At 37.7% G+C, this 26015-nt stretch overlaps 1 protein-coding gene across 1 annotated transcript in view; it reads left to right on the top strand.

The window, feature by feature from the left end:
• The window catches only part of SLC1A3 (solute carrier family 1 member 3), a 68391-nt gene extending 49946 nt beyond the window's left edge, over positions 1-18445 (top strand). The window contains exons 6-10 of the mRNA XM_026865565.1: positions 8155-8450; positions 10099-10332; positions 12924-13118; positions 14536-14670; positions 15910-18445. Of these exons, the coding sequence (XP_026721366.1) occupies positions 8155-8450; positions 10099-10332; positions 12924-13118; positions 14536-14670; positions 15910-16114 (1065 nt within the window). The 3' untranslated portion in view covers positions 16115-18445. The remainder of the gene's footprint in view (positions 1-8154; positions 8451-10098; positions 10333-12923; positions 13119-14535; positions 14671-15909) is intronic.
• The last annotated feature ends 7570 nt before the right edge of the window (positions 18446-26015 follow it).

Genomic DNA, 26015 nt, shown 5'->3' with positions numbered 1-26015 from the left:
GGGGGGGGGGGGGGGGAATAATAACAGAGGTTTCTGAAACATAGATTATACCAGAATAACCCTCCACAAGATTGCCCATTTTCTTATTTTCTTCTTCTGTGTTGGTTTTTGGTTTTTGGTTGTTGGTTTTTGGTTTTTTTTTTTTTTTTATTACCACAGAAGTGCAGAGACTCTAATCTCTTTGGAATTCTGTAAAATAAAGTTTTTAATATAAAGGAAGTTAAATAGTTGAGCAGGGAGAAAGATTATTGTAAGAATTGTAAAATTTGTGAAGATAGTGGTGGAAGTTGCTGAAGGACTGAGTGTACCTCAACGGATATTTTTCTGAATGACATTGCCATAAAATGCACGCAATGAAATTTACAGATGACAAGTCCAAGCACTTGGTATCAAGATCTCTAACAAAAGCCAAAGAAATTGGTATGTTCTTGGTCCATTATAATATTTTAAAGTCACAACAATGAAGTGAATTAGCTCTTGCAGACATTGGCATGTTAGGTTATCTCCTTGCAGCTCTTCATCACATGTGAAATAAAGATTTAGAAATTAACAGTAATTTCTTCTTTGAGATGGGAAGTCATCACCAGAAAGGAAAAAAAAAAAAAAAAGCATCCTCTAATTCAGCTCTAGCATATATTAGGTGACATAACTGCAAGAGAGGAAATAAAGCTAGAGGAGTATGACTTGGATAGATTGGATTGGTGGGCCAATGTTAACACGATGAGCTTCCACAAGGCCAAGTGCCAGGTCCTGCACTTGGGCCACAACAACCCCCTGCATGGCTACAGGTTCGGGGCGGTGTGGCTGGAGCTGTCTGGAGGAAAAGGATCTGGGGGTTCTAACTGACAAACAGCTGAACATAAGCCAGCAGTGTGCCCAGGTGGCCAAGAAAGCCAATGGCACCCTGGCTTGTATCAGAAACAGTGTGACCAGCAGGAGTAGGGAGGTGACAGTCCCCTGTGCTCTGCACTGGTGAGGCCACACCTGGAGGGTTGTGTCTAGTTTTGGGCACCTCAATGCAAGAGAGATCTCGAGGTGCTGGAGCAAGTGCAGGGGAGGGCAACGAGGCTGGTGAGGGGCCTGGAGAACAGATCCTATGAGGAGTGTTCGAAGGAGCTGGGACTGTTCAGTTTGAGGAAGAGAAGGCTGAGGGGAGACCTCATCACTCTCTACAGTACCTGAAAGTAGAGAGTTTGGTGCTGGTCTCTTCTCACAGGTGATTAGTGACAGAACAAGAGGGAATGGCTTTAAACTGCAAAGTTCAGACTGCACATTAGGAAAAATTTTTTCACAGAAAGAGTGGTTAGAGAGTAGAATAGGCTGCCCAGGGTCCCTGGATGTATTTAAGGGTCGTTTAGATGAGATGCTGGGTGATATGGTGTAGGGGAGAACTTCGTAGTGTAGGCCTGATGGTTGGACTCGATGATCCCAAGGGTCTTTTCCAACCTGAATGATTCTATGATTCTATGACTGGAACACTGAATATATTCCAGTCATTACATTCATAGGAAGATTCATGCAAAATGAGCACAGTGGAGGAGTTGGTGGGATTATCAGAAGCACACAGCATATAAAACAAAAAGAAGCTTGATTTTTAAAGTAATTAGGTACAAAACCCAAAGTGGGAACAGAGCTGTATAAGATAAAGAAAAATGTTTATACAAGAAGAAATTGAAATCATTATGACTGAATTTAAAGTGGGAATTAGTAAGGTTTTAAATCTTCATTATGTAAAAGGTGAGGTCCTGATAAAATCTTCCTTTAGGAGTCATGAGAACAAACTGCATCATCAGTTTTCAGATACAGTTTGAAAAATTCTTTTGCTAAAGAATTCTACAGCAAAAGAAAACTTGACTCAGTGTCTAGCAGTCCTAAATGTATGTTCTTAATTAAAGATGTCTTGTAGAGTATGTTTACATTATGTACATTTTATTTCTCATGTGCTTTACAGTTTAAAGAGATTTCTGAAAAATGTTTCAAAAAGCAGGCAATGTTTAATTAAAATTTTTCCTGACTTTCAGCAGCATTTATGCTTACTGAAGCACCAGGGTTTTAGATCTGTCATACTGATACTATTACCTATTCAATCAGGTACCACAACCTGGATTTTTAGGTATAAATTGTTTTGTTGTGGCAGATTTGTTAAACTAAAAACATTTTACAGGAGCAACAAGTATGAGTGAGATTCATAAGTATCCAGAAAATTTCATACATGTGACTCCAAAACTTTATTTTCAAAAGTTTACACAGCTTTTTCGTATGTTTCTCAGACAATTTATGAAGAAAGATGATCCATCTGGCACTAATCTTATTCTGTAACCTGTGTTTTCTGGCCCAAACAAGAAACAGACTAAAGCTCATACTCATCCATACTCAAAAGCTTTGCACACCTGGAAACCATCACTAGCATATGCACTCCACATTCAAATCACATCTTTTGATATATTAGGTGCTCACATTCTCTTATAGCATCCTCAGACAGGTTACTTTCCTGAAAGAAGTCTGCATAGGAACCCACTGGAAGGTTTTCCTTTCTTTCTCACCATGACCAGCAGACAGGTTCTCTAATGACTGTGTTAGTAATCACAGCAAACTTTAAACCTGTTACTTTCCCCATTAATAAAAAGCACTTCTCAAAGCAGCTCCACTAACACATAGGACCAACTACAATTTCCAAAGTTTTTAACCTCAAAAGATCAACTACTACTCAAATTTTGTAACACCAAGACAAAAAAAAAATTGTTCTTCCCTTTGCATAATTAATGTTATGTTAGTGAAGTTAGTTTCCTGGGTGTGGAATTGCTCTCCTGCAAAATGAAATGGAGCTGTGTAGAGAGGGTGGCCAAGGCAGGGACGGCTTCTGGATGGAGTTGGGAAAGCTTTCATAGTATTATTTCTGGGAGAAGAAAAGTCACGAAGGAAGACTGGGACCTTAGGACTTATTTAGGAAGGATCCTCCTAAATTTTCTAATGTTCCTCATCCAGTCTTCTGGCCCTTCTGATTCTCTTTCCTGTTCTTCTTTCCCAGCAAGTCTATGAGGCAAACAAAACTGCCTCCTCTTGCTTCTTCTCCCCCTTCTTCTTCTTTGCACATTTTATTCCTGAGAAGCAAGAAGAGTGGTCAAACAAAATGGCTCTTCCCCTCCAAAAAGGACCCCCCCACTGTGGGTCCCAGAAGCTGAATGAAGTCCCTGTAGATAGAAGGAGACCCCACAGAAAAGCTAAGGAAAATCTTTAATTCAAACCTTTCAGCTGAGAATCAGTAGAACCATTTCAGGCTTATCTGGAGGCATTCAGCCCCGTGCCCCAAGAAAGTCTATAGGGACAAAGAGCCATCCTTGCCCAGCAGGTCAAACTATGAAGAATAATCTGGAAAAGCTTGTACTTTAGCTTCACTCTGTTCTTCGCTAGTTACTCCCTCTCTCCTTGTGAAAGACCAAAGTCCTGTTGGCACCCTGTCTCTATCAGGATCTCCTCCAATTAAACCAGTGGCAGAGAGATCACTGGAAACAGCAGATTGTTAATCCAAACGGCATACTTTCTGATGATGGTTATTTACACACCATATATGTTGCTACCTTCACTAAGCACTGATCACAAGGATCTTTTGTGATTTTTGTCAGTAACAGGAGAATCTGAAAAGATAAATATTCCACATTTAGCTAAAACTAGATAGCTTTGTTCCAAACTTTATCTATACCACTATGTTCACCCCCAGTTTAGGGATATCTAAAGAAATCATTGGATTTATCTTTCAGCTCTGGCCATTATCTCTTCATTTCTCTTTCTTTGCTAAATTCAAAAATGCTATTTAGCCTGGGGCTAGGCAGCCATAAGAAGTCTGCAGATACTGCTTTTTAACTGCTTGTTCTTTGCACTGTGCTGGGGATGTATCAAAAGACAAAAGAAACACAAGTGAAATTGGGACATCAAGAGAAACAGAATCAGTCTAACAATTCCGGGCGGGACATTCTGTTGTGAATAGGTGAAATTTGATGCCAGCTAAAGCTTGAAGAACTGCGAAGGTGCATCTGGTAACTACATTTCTTCTGAGCTATTTTCAATTACTCTTTCCTGAATTCATCCTTATCAAGGGGACTGGAAGTGTTAATCACACATCTAAACATGAATGCTAACTAAAATATGCTGTCTATTTCTCATGATAATTTTGGCTAGTTATGTTTTAACCTGTGTCATCAGCTCTTCTGCCGACAATTTAGAATGCTTTCACACATGTCCAGATGGAAAGACAAAAATAATTAGGCAGATGAGATATTACTGCCTTATTTTTCATTTTTTTTTAGGCTTGCAATTAAGCAAACTTCTTGCTTCTAAAACCATCATTCACTGAAAACTACATCATCATACAGATTTAGCACAGACAGTGCTAATTATACTATCTCAGAGTACTGACTAAATTATGAGTTTTCAGAGCAGTTACTCACGCAATTACCTTGTCTGCAAGTTAGCCACTGGAATGTGCTGCTGCCATGTGCTGCTTAAAAAGTCATGCAATATATTCAAGTCAAATGACTGTGGGTATCTTGTACCACTAATGAATACAAAATAATAATAAAAGTGTAAACAACTAATTCATTGTATTATGCAATAAAGTAATTATACTGTCTATTTCATAATGAAATCACTTAATTAAAGTTAATTTAAAAGTTGTTCATTGGCACCATGTGTTGTACAAAAGTCCAGAAATGCCATTATTTTTACACTTGCATGAATTTAAGAAAAAATTATGAGTATTTTGGATCTAAAATCTTACCAGGCAAAAATACCTCTGCCTGGAGACAAAATGCACCAAACATCCTCAGAAATGACAGTGATATTGTCTAGCTATTGTTCTGCAATATTGTCTAGCCCACCACAAATTATCAGTGTAAGAGTATAGACTTCTAGTAAAACATAATCACCTCTTCTGGGACCCTCAAGGCTACAGTCTGTTATACGAGCAGTTTTTCTTTGTCTAATGTCTTCCACTACTGAATACTGCAAAAGAACAAGGATCTGCAGAATCACAGTCTGATATTAAAATGTCAGTTTGAGCTACATGAACAGCTGATAACTCTGATTTCCCACCAAGACAGACATCTGCCTGAAAGTAGGAATCATAAAAGTTCACAGAATTATTTCTTATCACCAGTTTCTCTGCAGAGCAGTAATGGTCAACTCTGCTATTACCTCATCTATTTCAAAATCTTTAACATTTTCTATCATCATCAAGGTGGTCTTTCATCCTGTCACTTCCTATAAACAGCTTTCTTTTTCACCATTCCACACACAGAAAATCTGTTTCATGGTGGTGAAACAATCTTCTATTTTGCCTTTAAAGCTCAACCTACACTTTTTTCTTAGCAGATATCTCCTTTGCATTTTCCATATTTGGTTTTCCTTAACTTCTTCTGCTTCACCAGGAACCTTGTCATGATTTTTGACAGACAACTTTGGGCATAAGAAGACAGACACATGCACAGAGCTATCCTTAACTTCATTTAGCAAAAATGAAAGCAAGATTGTTGCTCAGATTCCCATTTTGAACCTCATTCTAAACAAAATGTTTCTCTATTGCTCTGGAAGGGGTTCTAGAAAGACTATTCTTCCTCGTAACATTTCTGAATACATATGTCTGAACAACAGGGTTAGTCAACGGATAAGATCTACATCTCTGTGTACCAGTCTAATAGCTGAAATGGAAATGGACTTTGCTAAATGAGGTCCTATAATCCCTATTATACTCCTAAAAGAGACTTAACTAATAAAAAATTAAAGGTATCTGCCTGCTGGGATAGAATTCTAGAATCAGTACAGCAAAGAAGGAATATGCTTATTACAACCTGAAATTATTTCTAACTGGGGATTTTAAAGATATTTCATTTAAATAAATAAATTTAAATTGTGATTGTGCTTTCTCCCCTGTAGGTGCCCAACTTATTTTCAGTCTCCTGAATTTTTTGGGCCCCATGGCCAATTCCAAACTATTTTGCCATTGCCAGACAAATCAAGACTGTGTTGCCACTGAAATAAAAGTGGTTTTCAACTTATTTTGTGGCCTGTTCCTACACGCAGCAGCCAACAAGCCAGGCAGAACACATCTAACACTATCTAACAGCTGTCTGACATGTATCATGTGTTGCTTTGACTAGTCAAATAGGTAGGAATGAGAGAAGGACCTGAGGGCAATGGAGGAGAATCAAGAGTAAGTCAGTTATGATGTGTCTATGGAAATTAGGAAACTACTAGGAAATCTGGCAGGAAATTAGGCTTTCATTCCAGTCCTCATTAAACAGCTTGGCTTTTTGTGTTTCTCTATTCTGTATGCCCACAAATCCAGCATAATTACATCCTTCATATATTCTCATTAAAGAATTTTTACCTAAGTTTTTTTTCCACTGAAAACAGTAACAAAAATATACACATAATACAATTATCATACCTGTACACCCAGAAAAAAAAAAAAAAAACCAAAAAAAAAACCCAAAAAAACAACAACAAACAACAAGCCAATCTAAAAGTTTTTGATGTACAGCATTAGGCAGTATTTTAACATTCCTGTTAGGACCGAATTAAAAACTCTTTGTTGAGAATTTATGGTATATTTCTATTTCCAATGTAATACCTTTCTGTCACGTAAAGAGGAAATCCCATTCCTCCTTCCCTGGCTGTGTAGTTCCCCTTTCAGTGTTTTTCCTCTCTGGCATTCATCAGTGAGCTGATTCACCTTCATAGCCTTTACACAAAATGGCCACTTTTTTTGCTTGGGGAGTTTTCTGCCTTTTTAAAAAGAAGAACTGGCTCACTGAGAGATCAAACTAGAACTGACACAGAGGCAAAATTATCACGGGTTGGATGTGAGTGGGTGAGGGAGTAGAACTGGGCTTTTCTGTGTCAGCCTACTGTTCAAACAGCTCAGCTGTCTCCTCTAACCACAGCCCAAATCTTAAAACGTTTTAGCAAATTTCATTTAAAACTCAAGAATATCTGACCTCCATGGAGATCTGTTCTGCTACCTCTTATTCAGGAAACTCTCCATAAATCTCCCGTAAGCAAGTTTTATTTAAAATCCTGAAAGACATAAAGCCTTCAGGGGGATACAGCAAATATAGAGAAGGAGTGTATAAAACTATTCGGGTGTGAAAAGTAACAGAAAATTAGGTCAGTGTTGATAAATGGTGATACTCACGTTTCCCATCTTACTCATAAGTACTCCATTTCACTCACACATTTTTGGAGTACACAACAGTCTCCAGATACTACTCATAATACTACAGCTCCTGGACTTAATAGTTGTCTTTCGTTGGCACACCCAAAGGAATAAAAATCCGAAGTTACTGACTAATATTGACACTAGCATCCCACTGCTTTAATAGAGTATTTAGTGTCCTGACCTTTATTAGAAACATTTTATTAGTGATATTTAGTATTCTTTGTGTTCAACAGAATATAATCAGGACAGGGCTGCAGGACTTCTTGAGCCCAGCCAGAAATACTCAGGGTGCACGCTTTTCTTTGGAAAAGCATTAGGTGGTGAAAGACTATTTTAAGGTAGAAGTTTAGGAGCATATTGAGATTTTGAAATTGATTTGCCCATTCCAAAATGGAACCATTTAAGGTAGAACCCTTTTTTAATTAAGAAAAGTGGTGATTTGCTACTGAAAGCATAGAAAACTAATGGCTTTGCCATAGCAACAGAAAAAAACAGGTATGAAATTACTTTCAGTGTAATTTTTTCTAATTCAAAAAGATGAAAAAGTAAGGAAACTCCAAAGCACTACCCAAAAAAGACCTATTTATTTAACAGTTGGAAATATGTTGTTGGAAAAAAATAGCAATTTATAAAAATGCAAACTAAGAATCAGTATTTTTGTCACATGATTCATAAGCATGACAAATCCGTACCTTTGTTTTTGACATATTTATGAGAAAATGAATTCTGGAAGCTAAAGGTGAAGACTTAACTCATGAAGTTAATATGGATTTTTGTTGCTTTCAGGAAAGCCAGATTTTCATCACAGTACATTTTGCCAAAATATTACACAAAGAATTCAGATATCCTACAATAATAATTAATAATTTAATGTGTGATTTTTACCTTTGTTTGCTATAATTCACAGAATTCCTATCTTTCTTTTATTTTTGTTTTAATAGTTCAAAACTAACTATGAAAAGAGAATGTTTAAAGTAGATATTCCATCCAATGACACATCCACAGTGGCTTCGATAATAAGCAATGTGTCAGAAGCAATGGAAACCCTCACCCGAATGAAAGAGGAAATAGTTCCTGTTCCAGGTTCTGTAAATGGAGTGAATGCCCTTGGCTTGGTGGTTTTCTCAATAAGCTTTGGCCTGGTGATTGGAAGCATGAAGGAGCAAGGTCAGGCATTAAAAGACTTCTTTGATAGCCTTAATGAGGCTATCATGAGATTGGTAGCTCTAATCATGTGGTAAGTGCCTCTTTGATAAACTCCATTTTAACTTACTAATGATACGTTTTCATCACAGTCCAGCACTAGATAGCAAGTGTTTGGCAGGAAGTCAGACAATAAGATCTTAACTACCGTGTATCTTTTTTCATAAATGAATCCAAGAACTGTAATTATGTATGTCACTAGTTTGCCCAAACACACCTACTCTTTCAGTGTGTTTAGCTTTTGACATGAGAAAAATCAGGGTCTTAAACAGAACTTGCTAAACTTATACAGAGCCATTCTATATCTTCATGAAGATGGCAATCACATGTACACCATCAAAGTTTCCATATATACTAATCTGACTTCACTAAAGGAAACCGACAACCTTCTCCCATAATCTTATTTCTACACAGCAAGACCTTGTTATCATTAATTTCCAACACAACTGGTTCCTGCAGCTGTGTGGTGTATACATATGTCCTTCATTGCAGCTGCACTACTTACACATACACATAATTTTCCTACTTTCTTTACTGTGTTCAGTAGGAAATAAAACCAGTACCTTTTCCCTCAGATACTGGGTATGAAGTCTTTTTAACAATGAAGATTCATTATTTGTCAAGTAGAAGGTTAATTATGAAAACAAATTATGTCCTGTTGCTTTCTTTAGTATGGAAAACAAACAAATCAATTCCAAAAGCCTGCCCAAGAGCACAGACACATTTGTTGCAGTACTAGATACAAAACTAAAAATAAGTAAATTTTTCCAGCTCTAAAATCCTATTCTGTCAGGAAACATCTACACAAAGCAAAAATATTTTCTCCTTCTTTAAAAGCATGCTTAAGACGATAAAGCAGTGGATGATAATTGTTACTTCTGATAAATTTCTACAGGGATTTGATGGCTTAAAGTGCAACTGAGATATGCTGGATAAATTTTGTTCTGTGGTAACAGTGTGAAAAGACAAGTGGACTTTTATAGAAATAAGGCTGTACTGGAAGTCCAACTGCAGCTGAATTATGTTAGTTTTATGCCCAGCACTAGTACTTTCTTCATCTGTAGCTATGCTTACCAATAGGAAAAAGCAGATCATACCACCTTTGCTGCTGCCCAACAATGCAGCTAGCTTCTGTCAAAATGATGGCTTCATGCTGAAGTATTTTTCCAGTGCCTCACTGGATAAAATGGGCCATGGTCAGAAGCAGCTTGAAATCGTTGGAAGTTATCAGCGTTCTGTGTGGGTTCCTTACCCAACAACGTGGGAAACACCACTGGCAAGAAAATAGAACTGGCTGAGCACTTGGCATAGTCTACAGCTATATCATTTGAGCCTTTGTTCACACAAACAGAATTATAAAATAATTGGCTAAAATAGCTTTTAAATGACACTCGAATTCCAAAGGGAGCTCATCTCCCTACATGTGTGAAAGGCATGCTATAGACATCTTGAAATCCTTACAGATGCTGAATCCAATGGAGCCTAACAGAAACATTCCCTGCTGTGACTTAATCCATCTTAAACTGTTAAAGAGTTAAATTCTTGTACTGCTTCTGAATACTTAGAGTCATCCTAACAGTAAAATCCTACATTCATGCTTGCATATAAACACAAAAGGTATGGATGGGGGAGTGAATTTCTACTTTGTTCTGTACAATACTGATTTGATTTCTTATTTACAGGTATGCTCCACTTGGAATCCTCTTCTTGATTGCTGGAAAAATTGTTGAGATGGAAGATATGGGTGTGATTGGCGGTCAGCTTGCCATGTATACTGTAACAGTTATCATCGGTTTGCTAATTCATGCTGTCATTGTCCTACCTCTTCTCTATTTCCTGATTACTCGTAAGAACCCTTGGGTATTTATTGGAGGCTTAATCCAGGCATTAGTCACAGCTTTGGGGACATCTTCCAGGTATAATACAATATTTTAAGGCCATATTTTTTTTTAATAGCATTATTGGTTGGACAAACAACTTTTGGACAAAAAACATTTTTTAAATGTAATTGGTTAACTCTGTATTCAAGTATTCACTTGAGCACTTTATTTCAGTTCTGCTGCTCTCTGATAGAGACAGTTATTATCATTATATTGACTTGAACTCTGTTTTCTATAAGAATCCCTGAACAGAGATGAAATAAGTCTGTTTGGTGATGTAGACTGTATGGCCAGAGACATTGTGACTTTGATTAGCCTTGGTGTTTGAGATTTTTAAGTAGTTTGTAATGGTTTGCTGGTAGAGGATGCAGCTGGCAAGGGATATGTACAACAAAATGAAGCAGCAAACAGGAAAGTTCAGAGGAGTTTCTGAGAGAGCTTGAGAGCCCTTACTGGCAGCTGACACTGCTCAAAATTGTGATAGCCAGTGATAGATATACAACCTGACAACAAAATGCCACTTTTGTTCTTTGTTGATAGTCATAGGTATGTCGTATGAATAAAAAAACAGTTTGCACCTATGATGAAAAGAATATATATTTCTATACCACATGACCTTTCATAAAACACCTTTCATTTTAAATTATTTTAGAAGTGTCTTCTAAAGACAGATATTTTAAGTCAAACACTCTGTATTACTAAATTCAACTCCCTAGTGTTTGAGATTATTTTGAAGATCTGAATGAGAAGCTACTGTGACCACTAATGTAGAATATGATTAGGTTTTGATTCACTGAAAAGCTCTTGAGGACTTGAAAAAATTATGACAGTGTATTAATGGGAAGAGAGGGACAATTACTAACATAACATTTAACCTTTTGATGTCAATCCTTGCAAATCTGTGGAATGCCTAAAAGGGAATTTGATTAATAAAGGTTTTCAAAAGAAGAAAATAAAACTAATGCAAGACAACATACTTTAGAAGAAAATAAAATGAAACTACAACTCTGCTGGGTAATAGTAATAGTGTTAAGAGGATATGTTCCTGCTTTTGTAACACGTTCCGCTTGGTGCTGCTTAAGATTCTCAGTAAGAACCTAGTTTTATGCAAAAGAGCACACTATACTGCAAGTGGATTTAAAAGCTGTTTAAAATTCAACTACAAACTGACTGTCATCAAAGGGATTTTTCTAGCACAATCTTCCACAGCCCTTCTTTACTTTACATTTTATCAGTATTTTATTTTATCAGTATTGATAAAGTTTTCAAAGACATAGAAGTCTGTTAAGTAGTTAGCAATGAAGAGGTCACCGAGTCAGAGAAGTTTGAATTGCTGGGTCTTGAGAAACGTCTTTCCTTTGGTCTGATCAGATGTAGAGATACATCTTTAAGAACAAAGAGCCCAGGCAGCTCTTATAAAATAGCTACCTTATTCCTTCTGAGACAGTGTCTCTGAAAAGGAACTTGGCATCGTATGGGCTGAATGGGCACTCCTGAAGCACATGAAGCCAAAATGTTCAGTTGGGTTGGTCTTTAAGTGAAATTATAATTTATATCATGTTTGGATGTAGAGCAGGGGAACAAGATTAAGTGGTGTAGAGGGCCCAGCTGGGACAGTTAACTGTCTTCATAGCAGCTCGTATGGTGTTTTAACACTGGTGTCGTAACACTGATCACACACTGATGTTCTAGCTACTGCTGAACAGTATTTGCACAATGTCAAGACCTTCTCTGTTTCTCACCCTGTCCCCTCCAGTGATCGAGGGGTGCACAATAGGCTGGGAGGGCACACAACCAGGCAGATGACCCAAATTAAGCAAAGAGATATTCCATGCCATATACATCATGCCTAGCAATAAGAAGGAAAAAGATGGGATTTTAAGGAGGCTATAGCCTTTCACTTGGGAAACTGGCTAGGCACTGGCCTACCTGTGGGAGGTGGTGGCTGATTGCCTTTGCATCATTTGTTCTGTTTTGTTTTCTTTCTCTCTTCTTCCATTTATTCTTCACTTACTAAACTTTATTTTATTTTATTAATCTCAACCACTGTGTTTCCTTGCTTTTACTGTTTCTTTTCTCTTTGCCTGTCCCACTCAAGCTGTGGGGGAAAGTAAGCAAGTAGCTGTGTGGTTCTTAAGTGCCTACTGGTGTTAACCCACAAGTGGTAATGTGACCATCCATCAGCATGCCAGCACATAAATAAGGGAAATCATGCTGTTTCCTGAAGGCTTGAATAGCTCCATTTGTATAACTTCAGGAAAACAGTGCTTAGGGATGATTCAATCATAACTTCATGACATAAAAAATGAGAAGGGGGAATTTTTAAACAGATTCCTCTGCCTAGAAGAAGAATCTCATGACAAAATACTGAAGATAGACACATTCAGGCTAGGGACAACATAGAGAGTGACAGTAATTAACTATTGCAAAAATTTTCCAAGAGCATTAGGACAATGTCCATCATTGGAAGTGTTTAAATTCAGCCTTCACCTTTTTAAAAGAAATATTCTGGTAGATCACATAAAAATTAAGACAGAACAATCTCCCTTGTCATCACAATGTGTGACACTTTTAATTCCCTCTTGGTAGAATTTATGTCATATATTACCTTCCTTCTTTTGTTTCAGTTCTGCAACACTACCTGTTACATTTAAGTGTCTAGAAGAAATAAATGGAGTGGACAAACGAGTTACAAGATTTGTACTCCCAGTTGGTGCTACAATTAATATGGATGGAACTGCTTTATATGAGGCTTTGGCTGCAATTTTCATTGCACAGGTTAACAACTTTGATCTGAACTTTGGGCAGATTATCACAATCAGGTACAGAAGTCATTATTACCTGCATCTAATAAAAGCACCTTTGTGATGACTCCTTTTTGCTGTTATATGTGGTATTAAACAAAAGAGTCTAGAGCTAAACCCGAGAACTGCTACAGTAGCTGAATAACTGTAATGATTTATATCTTCTGCACAGAAGAGGCCCCCCAGCACATATTCTTCATTAGGTAAACCTTCTAAAAACTGTAACATGGCACACCTATCACTACACGTAGTAGAGTCAACAAGAACGGGTTTTAATTACTTCTAAATTTTCTTAAAGAACTCATGTAGCTGTTGGGAGCTATAGGCTTACAACCAGTACCAGGTAGTTTATAATGCACATAGAAAGCAGTAGTATAAAAGTGTCACAGTGCTAATGCTAGGAGAGGTAGTGTTTTCCTAATCCTGATGGTCGCAGGATACAAGTAGAGCAGTAATACCTTTTATTACACCAGCTGATAGAGGAGATAGGTATGTTTTCAAGAACACAAGCCTTCATGTTTGAAATAGAACAGCAAACAACCCACTTGTTGTTGTACCATTCATAACTGATATACATTAACTTCATCATGTTACTCAAACAGTTTAATAGAAGAGGGTGATGGGTACATGTACAGAAGAAGGAAATGTCAGCAAGGGAAAAGAGAGACACTGTAGAACAGAGAAACATGTATTTATCTTTCAGGAACACTGAAAGTTCAGATATTGTGAACCGAGAATTCAAAAGATTTTCAAGCAGAAGTGCTTCTCTGTAAAACCCACCAGCTTAATTCAACATTCATTAACAGAAGGCAAAACTGCCTTCACACTCTGAGGCAATAGTTCCACATTCTTTAGCATTACAGTTGCTCCCTGCCAAATCACCTGACAAAACAAATCCTTCCTAAACCAGGTGTGAACAAGCATATTTCTATCAAGTTACCAGACTTTATGATTCAGGGTTTCTGGCAACTTTCTCTTTTCTGATGGCAGAACGCCAACTGCCGGAGGACACATACTTCACCTTGCATGAAGTTATAGTGAGATGGATAGAGAATAAAAGTTCTTGCGTTTGATCTGCCAGGACAAAATTGCCTCCTCGGATTTTTTCTTTTAACATGTTTGAGCTTGTGGAGTGAGTTTGTTCAGTGGGTGGGGGCATGTAGCTATAATGCTTTTGTCTGGCCCTCAGCATCTAGTAGGGGATTTACCACTTCACAAAAACATGTTTCAAGGGTTCTGGATAAAGTTAAGTGTAAATACTTTGGATTAAGATCCACACTTCCCTGCAGCTGTTCAGATAAGGGACTGTGCTCATCTTTTTATTTACTACTAAGCAAATGTCTTCTTGCTTCATATCTGTTTTTAATGTTTGTCACATGATAAGGAGAGTTTATTATGGAAGTCAATTAATCACTCTTGCCATCTCTTTGCACAGCATCACATCTACAGCTGCCAGTATTGGGGCTGCAGGCATTCCTCAAGCTGGACTGGTCACCATGGTCATTGTGCTTACATCAGTAGGTTTGCCTACTGATGATATCACTCTTATCATTGCAGTGGACTGGTTCTTGTAAGTATTTTTATGGAGTCACTAAGGGCTTAGACCATATTTAGAAGTGCAATAGCTAGGAATATTCTGACAGTGCTGCAATCAATGGTGTACTTCTTTTGCTGTGGAAGGCAGTGGAAAGAAGCGTTAAATCACAATTTCTTGTGATTAAAGCATTTCCTTAGAGCAGATGGTGAAGGGTGTTACTTAATGATGGTTCCTCTTGCCTCCAACAGTGTTAGAAACCTGGATCCTTAGGGTACTAAGGAAACGTTCAGATACACTGTAATTGCTAGCACAGAATTGCTTTAGTATTCTGGTTTTTGTAGAATGGCAATGAAAACCTTTCCATCAATCAGGCTCAGACCTGGTTCAGATCCAGTTCAGCAGCCCTGCTGACTATCTAATCTAGGAAAGGTTCATATGTCTACCCCAAGGAAATAGAAATGAAAAAGTTGTGTAATTCTCTTATCCAGCCACCACAACATATCGCCCTTCACTTTTTCCATTCATCTGTCTGTAGAAGACTCACTGACACCTGTAGGTATATGGAGAAGTCACTTAGGTCCAGGCACTAAACCAAAAGCAGAAGGTTTCCTCTGACCTCTATTTCATCTAATGCCTATTAATTATAGTTTCCAGAGGCTTTTATCCTTCAATCTTCTCAAGTGATCCCTGCAAGAAGTTGCCCATGTTGTTATCAGAAGATAATGTCTTCAAACAATTATCTAACCACATGACCACAGCCATACACAGGTGGATGCTTATCGAGTAACAGTATCAGCCACTCCTTGTCCAGCTGCCTCCTACATCTTCTGGGTGGAGCCCTCTAAGAGGGCTGAATTGTTGTAGTTTGATTTTAATTATTTCAGCACAATTCCACCCTAAATTATTGACCATGTTATGGTCAAGAGAGAAATTACCCTAGCAAGGTAGATTCTCATGGGCTTACATGTTTAGAGGATATAAACCCAAACCACCAGATGGTAGAAATGGCTCCAAGAATCATCTGCCATATGCTTCCTTTGTTGTACTCATTAGACAGCTGTTTCTTGACAATATTATTAACACATTTTGTGACTCCAAATTCAAATCTGTTATTTTCTGTAGAATAAGTCATGGCATTAACAGTTCAGATAAATGAATATACATAAAATAGCTGAATCATCTACTAGCTATTTAAAGGTCATTTTAACAGCCAGTCTGCATGTTTCCACGAACAAGTGGTACATTCAAGGCTAACTTACTATTTCTCTTTAGGGATCGTCTCCGTACCACCACCAATGTCTTGGGAGACTCAATTGGAGCAGGAATTGTTGAACATTTATCACGGCATGAGCTGAAGAACAGGGATGCTGAAATGGGTAATTCTGTGATAGAGGAGAATGAAATGAAGAAACCATACCAACTGATCTCACAAGAAAATGAGAGTGAGAAACCATTAGATAGTGAAACCAAGATGTAGGGTAAAGAAAGCATGAGTCCAACACTACAAGTGTGAAAAACACACATTTTTCCCAGCCATTCATATCCTGGATTCACCAAGTTCACTTATTCCTTGATTTCTCCGTTTATGCTAGCACTGGAAATAATTAATGAATACATATTTCAAATTAGCAGTGATCATAGTGTATGTTGGATTCCCACAAAAAAAATTAACAGACAACAACACTGGTCCTGATACACATGTGCTAACTAAGCACAAAAAAAAAGGGGATTGTCAAGTAAATAAAATCAAAAGTCAGTGTATATGTTATTCAGTACTGTGAACCTATTCTTTTTTTTTTTTTTTTTAATGAACTGGAAAGTAAAAACAGATAACAGAGCCTGAAAATGGTTTTATTTTTTTAAATACATATTGCAAAATTCCTAACATCTACACACAATCAATACTTCTAACTTGATAACTGCATCCAGTTAAGTAAATTAACAGGACTTTTGCTCTTTTATCTGATTTTTTTTCCTCTAGTGTTATATCATTGTTCAAAAACTAGCAGAACAATAAAAAGTACATTAACTGAAAGGATAAAAAGGGGGAAGATATATAAATAAAGAAAAAACCACCCCAAATCAGCACTTTTATCAGCCAAGTTGAAATATTTCTGAGAAAGTTATTTTGTCTAGACATAGTTTTTTGCATTAGCCTCAGCTCCCACTGACTTGCAGAAATTTGCGTATGTATGTACCTCCAATCTGGATTTGCCCCCTTAATTCCGACATCATAACCCAATTGAACAATCTATGTGTGTGTTTGTAGGAGCAAGGCCCTAGGCTGTATTGACTCTGGGACAGAAAAAGTGTCTTCACCTCTGTTTGGAAAAAAAACACAGCATGCCCTGGGTAGGCCAACTATCTCCTTAATGAGCAATAGTAAAACGAGAAGGCAGTGTCAGCCTTCTGCAGAAGGTGCAGAAAGGTGGGATGCTCAGATCCTAAGGGGACTGGATTCTAAATCTGAATCCCTGGGATCAGCAGAAGGTTTTTCAGATTGGGAACCTCACAAATGCCTGGTCATCTCAGCAATAAATTACAAAGCTATTAGCTGGATTTAAGTTTTTCATCTGGAGAAGAAGGGTCCCTATCTCAATGTGAAATTTTTAAATCTTTGTGTGTTTATCAGTAGCATCTCAAAAGGAAAAGATAACCCTTTAGAAAGTAAAACTAATGGGTGCTTTTTTACTTTTTACTAGGAAAAATATACAAATTGCAAAATAGTAATACTATAACATGGCGAAATCTTAAACAGAAAGGATTTTAAAACACAATATCTTGGATTTCTTTCAGGGAATGTATAAGGAAAGAATGGAAAAAGGGACAGTGTACTTGTAATCTTGTGGCTTTTTCTTTTGTTTTTTTTTTTTTCCATTTCAAAATTATTCCCTGATTAAGCCCTTTTCTAGAAATACAAATCAGGTGGTTTTTCCTTTTTGTCTTGTATTATTACAGAGGTTAAACTGGAAAATTTTACAATGCAGTTACAGTTGGGTGGGTGAAAAAATATTAACCAACAAGCACAATAGTATTGAGTGATCTTTTTTATTAAAATGTTCTATTGTCTTCTTTCTTCCTCATCCTACCAAAAAAATCTGATGCTGGAAATGAAGGATTCCCTTGCAATGTCCCAGCTGTCACTCAAAAACATTATGTATGTTACTTCTGCCACTAAAAGAACATAAATATGGTGTACAAGTAACTGTAGTGAAAATGTCAGCATGTTGGTTGAAGGCTATTCCCAGGCTGAACTGTTTTTTTAGGACTGAAAACTCTTGACCAATTGAGTAACCCAGACAATATGAGCAGGAACTCTGCAGCAAGTGAAGTGAGCAGGGTTTAATACAGAGTATTGAGCAGCCAAGCCAACAAAGCTCTAGATAATTCCCTGACTAAAAGAAAACAAATGGGAGGGGGTGCTAACAGAATGCAAATCTAGGATACAGACAGGCATTTTCTGATATGTAATTAGAGATATTTTTATATAGATACTGTATTCAGAATGTGTGTATAAACAATAACTGTAGAATTTATGGCATAACAATTTAATTTTTGGTTAAGATTTTGTTTGGAAATACATTGCAAAGACAATGTAAGTGGCTGTCTTTCTATGACATCAGCTGAGAAAAATGAATTGTGTCACAAAGAATGTGATCTTTTTTTATACTAACTTTGTTTCTTATGGAAATCAGGTATTATAGAAAGATTCCCTTCCCTCACTGGTTCTGCATTGTTATGCACTCAGAGTGGATTGAGAAACATTACTTTGTAGATGTATTTTCAATAAAAATAGTTTTACATTACTGCTTTTTTGTGATTTAGGATTTCTTTCAAAGGTTCTGTAATAAAAGCTTCATACAAACTCAGAGCTGGCAAACTCATAACATGGGATTTCAGGAATTCCAGGCCATTTTATACAGCAGGGTTTTGATACAGCAGAGCCTCCCCACTTCAAATACCTACTTACAGTTTCATGATCAAAAATAAATGAGTAAAGGGGAAGAAAAACATGAAAAATTAAAAGAGCCAATGTTCATCCTGCTTAAGTTCATTCAAATTAAAGTATACAAATTCATATTGATATCTGCAAAACACTAAAAAAATAAGTATTTACATATTCATTCATTCAGCTACTGCAAAGCCAACAGTTCATTTTGGATGCATAATTAAGCAGTCCCAAACCCCCACTGACTGGGATATTACAGTGTTTAACACTACAGCCACCCTAGACAATCCAGTTTTTCTCACAGAAGTTATTTGTGATGGTGTCAGGATGGACTCAGCAACAACTTCAGCTAGTAGATATCATCTAATGGAAGTGAATGTCTTGTCAGAAATACTGGGAAGCTATAAAAGATACAAGCTGAATCACTCGCATATGAGAAGTTGTGTTGGTTGGAGCAAATGGAGGCAGCAGGGAGAAGTCCTGCCTTCCTGAACATACACCAACAAACCACTGGACAATGACTTGTGTGAAATTTTCTGTGGTATTTTGAGTGAAAATAATATATAATTCAACCAGCTTTGTAAAAAAAATTCAAAGATGTTCTGAAGTGCATGAGTATAAATTCTCCTAATTTTTTCTAGTATCTACACACTCATTCACTCAATCCAGGTAAGTATTTTCGTATTTCTAGAATTACTATCATGATGGGAAGAACTAAAGAAAGTGGGTTAGTGTATCACTTGGAGATACTGCTGGTACAGTGGCCTTGCTTACTCTTCTGTGCTCCCATGCAGAATAAAGATCTCTGGTATTCCATAATTTGGAAGTTGGGGTACGAAACAGTTGTGCCATTCTTAGGCAAGAATTTATGTCTCTAACAGTATGTGGCCAGTATAAAGGAAAGTGATCATGCATGTGGAATATCAACTACAGGCACAGGAAAGTATTTCTGTTTTCTCTTCTGAAGGACTGAATTTGCACAAGTGACATTAGTGTTCCAGTGCAGGCACTACTGACAAATTTGGGGCAGTTTTTCCCAACTAATTCTCTAACACATGCTTGGTTTAATCAAGTTACAATGGAAATGGTACAGAAGAGTGTATCTCCCGTTCAGCATGATCAACAATGTGCTAGTTGTGCTGGCTGTGATCAACTTGCTTCTAGTGTGATCAACCATTTCCCAAAACAGGATGAAAAATCTGAGATGAACTGATAGATGACTCCCTGTCTGGATTTCTGTGTCATCATTCTAAAGAGATCAGCTTATCCTGGAAGCATGGAATAAGATGGAGAAAGACTTTGAAAGATGGAGAAATACTTGTACACCTCCTTGTCAAACAGAAAACCCAGACATGCAACACCAGTGAGGAAACAAGATTCCTTCTGATAACAAAGAGCTGTAGTTAGACTCTATAATCCTGCATGGAGAGCCTTTTCCTTTCCTTTCTTCCCCCAACTCAGCTCCTCAGATGTCTCTAAGGTACCCAGAAATATCTAAAATTCCAGACTTTAGTATAGGAGCACTTGCATCTCTAACCAAAGTTTTTCTTCAACATGCCTCATTACACAACTAGGGCTGCACAAATAATTGATTTTTCACTTCAGCGAGAGAACTAAAAAACTGGGGAGAATAATTCTTCCAGGGCATCATGAAACAATTTTTTTATTGCTTAATAAAAAGGGAAGAGTCTCTTTCAGGTATAATGAAATACTTCATTCTCCACTTCTTGAAACATCATATCTCACTCCTGATTGCTTTTACTCTACTTTAAATTAAGATAAACTCATCTGTAAAATGAACAGTAACTCAGAAATAAAATATTGAACCATTTTGCTAGGAAAACATAAAAATTAAATATTTCAAATTTTCTATAGTATCTCCTCACTTTAACGCCAATTGTAATTGCAGAAATTGTCACATCTTCACAAGTACTTGCATCAAAACTGCATTTTTCAGTGGTATATTTTTACATTAATGTTTTTTCTTTGCTCTTTAAAGCTTCCTTTCTCCAGACATTTTTCTGCTTTTCCAGATTGCTTAGATTATTTTTTTCATTATACTATTGTCTTTTTAAGAGCTTTTAAAAGCTACTGACATTAGATAAAAATGATAAAAAACAACTCTTTCCTGATCTTTTTCCACTGTTGTTACTCGTACTCTTGCTCCTAAACTTGTGTTCAATCCCTGCATTGTTTTTTTTTTTTTCAGTGTCTCAATCAGTTTCCCATTTTCTACAGTACCATATTCCTCTCTCCATCTACCCCACTTTGTTTTTTGGCTTTACTCTTAATTTTTACAGCTTCTCCTCCAAGAACTCCACTGCAGCAGAACTTGACAAACCCAGATTCAGGTCTTAATAGTATTCTTGGTCCCCTTCACAAACCTAGATGTGGCTCGGTCTTTCTGTGTTTTGGTTCCCAACCAATAAAATGGGGACAATAGTGTTGCCCTAGTACCATCCCTATTTCCAGAGAAATCGAGATTATGGAAAGCCCATACAATGCAGCTGACACGTACCTGGGTCACGTCTTGTGCACCATCCAAACCCTGAGGCTTTGCCCCAAGTGCAGAGTACCTTTGGACTATTATCTCCTGTGCTGAAAGTACTTAAGGTGTATTTATGTTACCTTCTCTTCAAAACAAAACTTAAATGAATTTGTTCATTGTAACTGTACAGAAAAACAGGTCAAATCCTGTGGTGCTTGCTGGCTCCTTTCACTGGCAGCACTCCCATGAACAGCAATAGGAAGAAGGATAAAATAAAGATCTGACCTGGACTTTGTGCACAGAGAATAAAATACGGTGAAAATATATTCAGAATAAAATTAGTACTGATGACAGATGGTGACTGTCATTCAGTCTAAGCAGGTGCAACACAAACCTCCCTTCACAGATCTGCTGGTTCACCTTTCTTGTAACCTGCAGTTCCTCTCCTACTCGAATCCTGCTCCCCTCCCAGGCAGCAACTCTTGGCCATGCCAAATTGCCTGGTGGTTTTGTGATACGCACAAATGGGGACTGAGATGAGACCACCCAACTTGCTTTCATTTACAGGCTAAGCCAGGATGTAAGGCTGAGTCTCCAGAAGAAAAAGACTACGGTACTAACCCACTGTGCCACTTAGCCTCCGCAGTGCAAAAGAGCTATTCAGATGCTGCCAATGATTCATTTTCAGATGTACTGTGGATCTGTAACAATCAGCCTCCTAAAAACTGCAGTGTTTCCCAGCAATGGCAGCCAAAATTTTTGTCTCATTGGATTATGCTGCCATCGTGTGGCGTTTATTTTTTACAAGCAACAGTTTCCCTCAAAAAATACTGAGCTAAATCCTCTGATGAAGAGTTAAACACAACACTTAATGTTTGCTTCAGCTGCAGAATATTATTATTATTGTAATAAATTTATTCACATAATGAATATACTCATTAATCTTGTCCTCTGTTCAGCACAGCCTTAAACACGTTCAGCTGTGAACACCTTCATTCTTATATTTACTCTTTCATGTGTGTTCATTTGTGCTTTATCTGAGCATCTCTCAGCATGAAGGTGTCTTGTGGATAATGTGTGCCACAGTTCCTGAAACAGTCTTTTAGATACTGGGGGAATGGCGGTGTATGGATAATTTGCTAACACTAATTGCTAACAAAGAGGAGTTTCACACAGTTATGAATCTCTCTTCCAGCCTCAATTGTTTCTCTTTGAAGGCACTTTCTCTTGGTAAGCTGATGTGCCCAAGGTGCTGCAGAAATGCTAGATTTGCACACTTGGAATCTATACCTGTCAAACCTTGTCCCTATATATGCATATAGACAGTATATTGACATATTGCATTTTGACGGAACTTGAGAGTAAGGCCAAATATTAGTCTTTCTACAGGAACAAGTTTCCTTTCTCCCAAGATAGCGCCTGGCCTAGGCCAGTTCCCCGACTCAACTGTTCTAACCTGCCAACAAGTTACAGAGCCCCTCAGCGTACAAAGCATGAGCACTCCACTTTTCTTCCTTGTGTTTCCTCCTGGTGGGCTGACAATTTGCCTTAAAATGTCTGAATTACTTCAGAATTCAGATGAGCCAGGTGAGATCTTCTAGGTCCACATCGACCCTTCTATGTGACTGCTCCCTGTTTGCATGAAGCCAACACTGTGTGGCATCTGGCCAGAGCTAGGCTTTTCCTTTGCAACCTGATAGTGCTGCCAACTCTTGTAGTATTGAGTATTGTACTACATACTCCTAGAGTCCGAATTAGGACAATTTTTCTTACACTGTCTTAAAATACATTTCCATCCCTAATTGTTTTCTTAAAACATGCTGTGACATAAAGGACCAGGAAGCAAAGAAAAGGAGCTCCAAATGATTACTTTTAAGTCAGTCTTAAAAGGCCCCAACTCATGATTTTGAACATTTGACATCTGTAATACTCAATCCTACATCTGTAATACCAAACCTCACTAAAATAACATCCCTCAAAAGCTACTTCAACAAACATTGACATTCCTGTCAAATAACGTCTTTGTCAAACTGCACTAGGACCTTCATAGTTTAGCAACAATCAAATGACCATGAAACTTCACCACTAGCAAAAAGTGCATCATCTGCTATGAATATAGAGAAGAGATTTAAAATTCTGAAAAGAATTCCAGGAGCATGGGTAGGATTTCATTTACTGCCAACCCAAAGCAGCTCTTCTATTTCAGAGTCAATCAATAAACTACAGAGTACAAAGAAATCATGAGCACTGTTCCTTCTTTCCTTTCAATTCATGACTTTTCACACTACACTTTAGTCTGGTGGATAAAGCACTCTCCAGCTATAAGCTTAGCTGTGACCACAAAAGAGCCAGTATTGGAAGAGTGAAAGGGCAATGAGGGAGAGACTGGGAACTACAGAGCAGCAATTCTGACTCCCTGCATTGGCAAGATAGTAGCATAAACCTGCTCAGCACATGGACAAACACAGGATATTACCAAGGAGCTGACAGTTTCTGCAAAGGGAAAACCTGCCTCCGGGACCTGCTGGAATTCTGTAAGTGCACTAGTAAAGAGACCAGTGGGTGCAATATATTTGGAGTGTCAAAAAGCCATTGACAATGTCCTACACCAAGGGTTAATATAGAAAATAAATTGCCATGGACTGGAGTCCTTCATGGATGTAAAGCCTGTTAAAATATACGAAACAAATTGTAGGACTCAACATTTCTCAAGGTGAAGGAGTGTTCAAAGTGAGTCATCCCACAAATTGGTGCTGGGACTAGTTTTATTGAACAAGTTTATCAATCCCCTGGAGAAGGACGTTTGCAGTGAAATCTCTTTAAATGTGAAGATAACATTATGCTCTTTCAGGTAGTTAAATTTCTTGTCAACGGCACCAAATTCCAGAAGGAGTTCACAAAACTGCATGACTGAAAAACTGCTAGGTAAGCTTCCTTTAAGACAAATATAACATAGGGCATGAGTGGAAAAAAAAAAAATCTAAACCATTTTTATGTGTGGCTGAAAAGGATCTCACAGGTGTCACTGACAGTTTCCTGAAATATTTGGATCAATGCACTGGCCAAAAAAGGCAGCAAGATGCTGAGTGTCATCAGCAAAGATAGAAGAAGAACAGAGGACATAATTTTGCTGCTACATAAAGGCTTTGGTGCAGTTACACCTTGAGTCCTGTAGACAGTCTAGATCTGTGCATTTCAAGGAGGATGTATATGGGAATTAACAAAGGAAGGTATAGAAAAATGAACATGAAATAAAACAGCTGCTTTATGAGGTGATGCAAAAAGACTCCTTACTTGGAGAGGTGTGTGATGAAGAATAACAAAATAAAGGAGAAGGTAGATGTAGAACTGCCATTCACCATATCCAACACCACTAGACATAGGGGAAATCTGATGACACTACTGAGAGAGTATTTCAAAACAGAGAGTTTGAACCAGTTAAAAGAGCACACCTTTACAAAGTGGATAGTGAACTTTGGTACCTGGCTGACACAGGACGTGCAGGCAAACAGTATCACAGTGGAGGCAACAGTATCAACAGGTTCAAAAATGGATTACATACATTCATGAACAGCCCTAAAAGCAGATACTGAGAGGAATGACAAAGGACAAATCCTCCATCATCCTTACTACAATAACTCTAGAAGCTAAGGAAGTACCCACAGAAGTGGCCAGCTCACATACTCTCACTTAAATACTGTCTCCACTGCAGGACAGTGAGAAAATACTGGGATTAACAGAACACTGGTCTGATCTAGCAGAACATGACTAATGTGTTTACCGTTTCCACCCGTCCCACAACAGCAGGCATTTGGACAACACAGCATGGTCCATTTTGCTATCTGCTGATAAGTATCCTATGTCACCACTAATTCCTTCTGTGGCTTTCCACTTCACTGACATGCCTGGAAGCTCTGCATCTTGCATAAGCTACTAAACCTGGAACTGAAAACTGATGGTTAGTATCTTTCAGGAAAAACTGTTTTCTGCTTTCACACATGTAATGCTGTCTGCGCTCATGTGTATGATAAGCTGCCTTTCTTTGCAGCATGTTACAAAGGTCCCTTCTTAAACCTTTTACAGAACTGGCATGACTTCCCTAGGCACAGACCTCTTCTTCTAGGAGCAAGACACACTGCCTAGAGCTCCCAGTAAGTACCATTTTGCAGTTTGAGCAATGCACGAAAGGCCAAGTGAAATAGTGAACAAAATGTCACATCTTCTCATCTCCCGTTTTTCTATTACTTAATCCATTTCAGCGAATCCAACCTCCCTTCAGAGCAGCCTGGTAAGTGTTGATACAAAGCTGTACAGCTGTGCTTTGCTGCTTTCCAGCCAATCCACTCATGAAGAGAAAACTCAAAATCTGAAACACAGAGGCTTCAGCTCATCTACATGCACTTTCCTGAAATATCTCTTTTGTTATTCTGATGTTTCTGCCACTTTATGCGATATTCTTTAAAGCACCTGGGAAATTACTGAGACTGTGAAAACAAAAGCCCCAGAAAACAGACCTTTTTCCAGATTCATTCTACTCCTTTGATTTGAGAGAGCAACAATAGATAAAGACAGACAGCAACTTGGTAGAGTAATTCATCCCCTGTTAATGAAAGTGCTGTCAGCATCAATCACTAAAGACCCCAGTTTAAAATGCCTTTGATACAAATTATTTTTATTTCAATAAATTAAATTGTTATCAATTTGTTTATACAAATTATTATTAAAACGTTCTTGTGCAAATGTTTTATGGATATTCATCTTTGGTTAGCAAATCTATGAAAGTATTTTATTAAAAGTCTGTCACATAGAAAATGCAGTAAAAGGATATTTTAAAATTACATGCTATGAAGATGCTAAGTTTCCTCTCTCTCCTGCAAGGTACTGAGCATTGCAAGTTTCATTGTGTTGAAAAGCAGTTCCAAAAAAAAGTATGAAGAAGGT

This window comes from Athene cunicularia (assembly GCF_003259725.1).
Source record: "Athene cunicularia isolate RWA chromosome Z unlocalized genomic scaffold, athCun1 chrZ_part1, whole genome shotgun sequence".
In the NCBI taxonomy this organism is placed as follows: domain Eukaryota; kingdom Metazoa; phylum Chordata; class Aves; order Strigiformes; family Strigidae; genus Athene; species Athene cunicularia.
The sequence above is the reverse complement of the archived record's forward strand: the minus strand, read 5'-3'. Positions and strand labels throughout refer to the sequence as shown.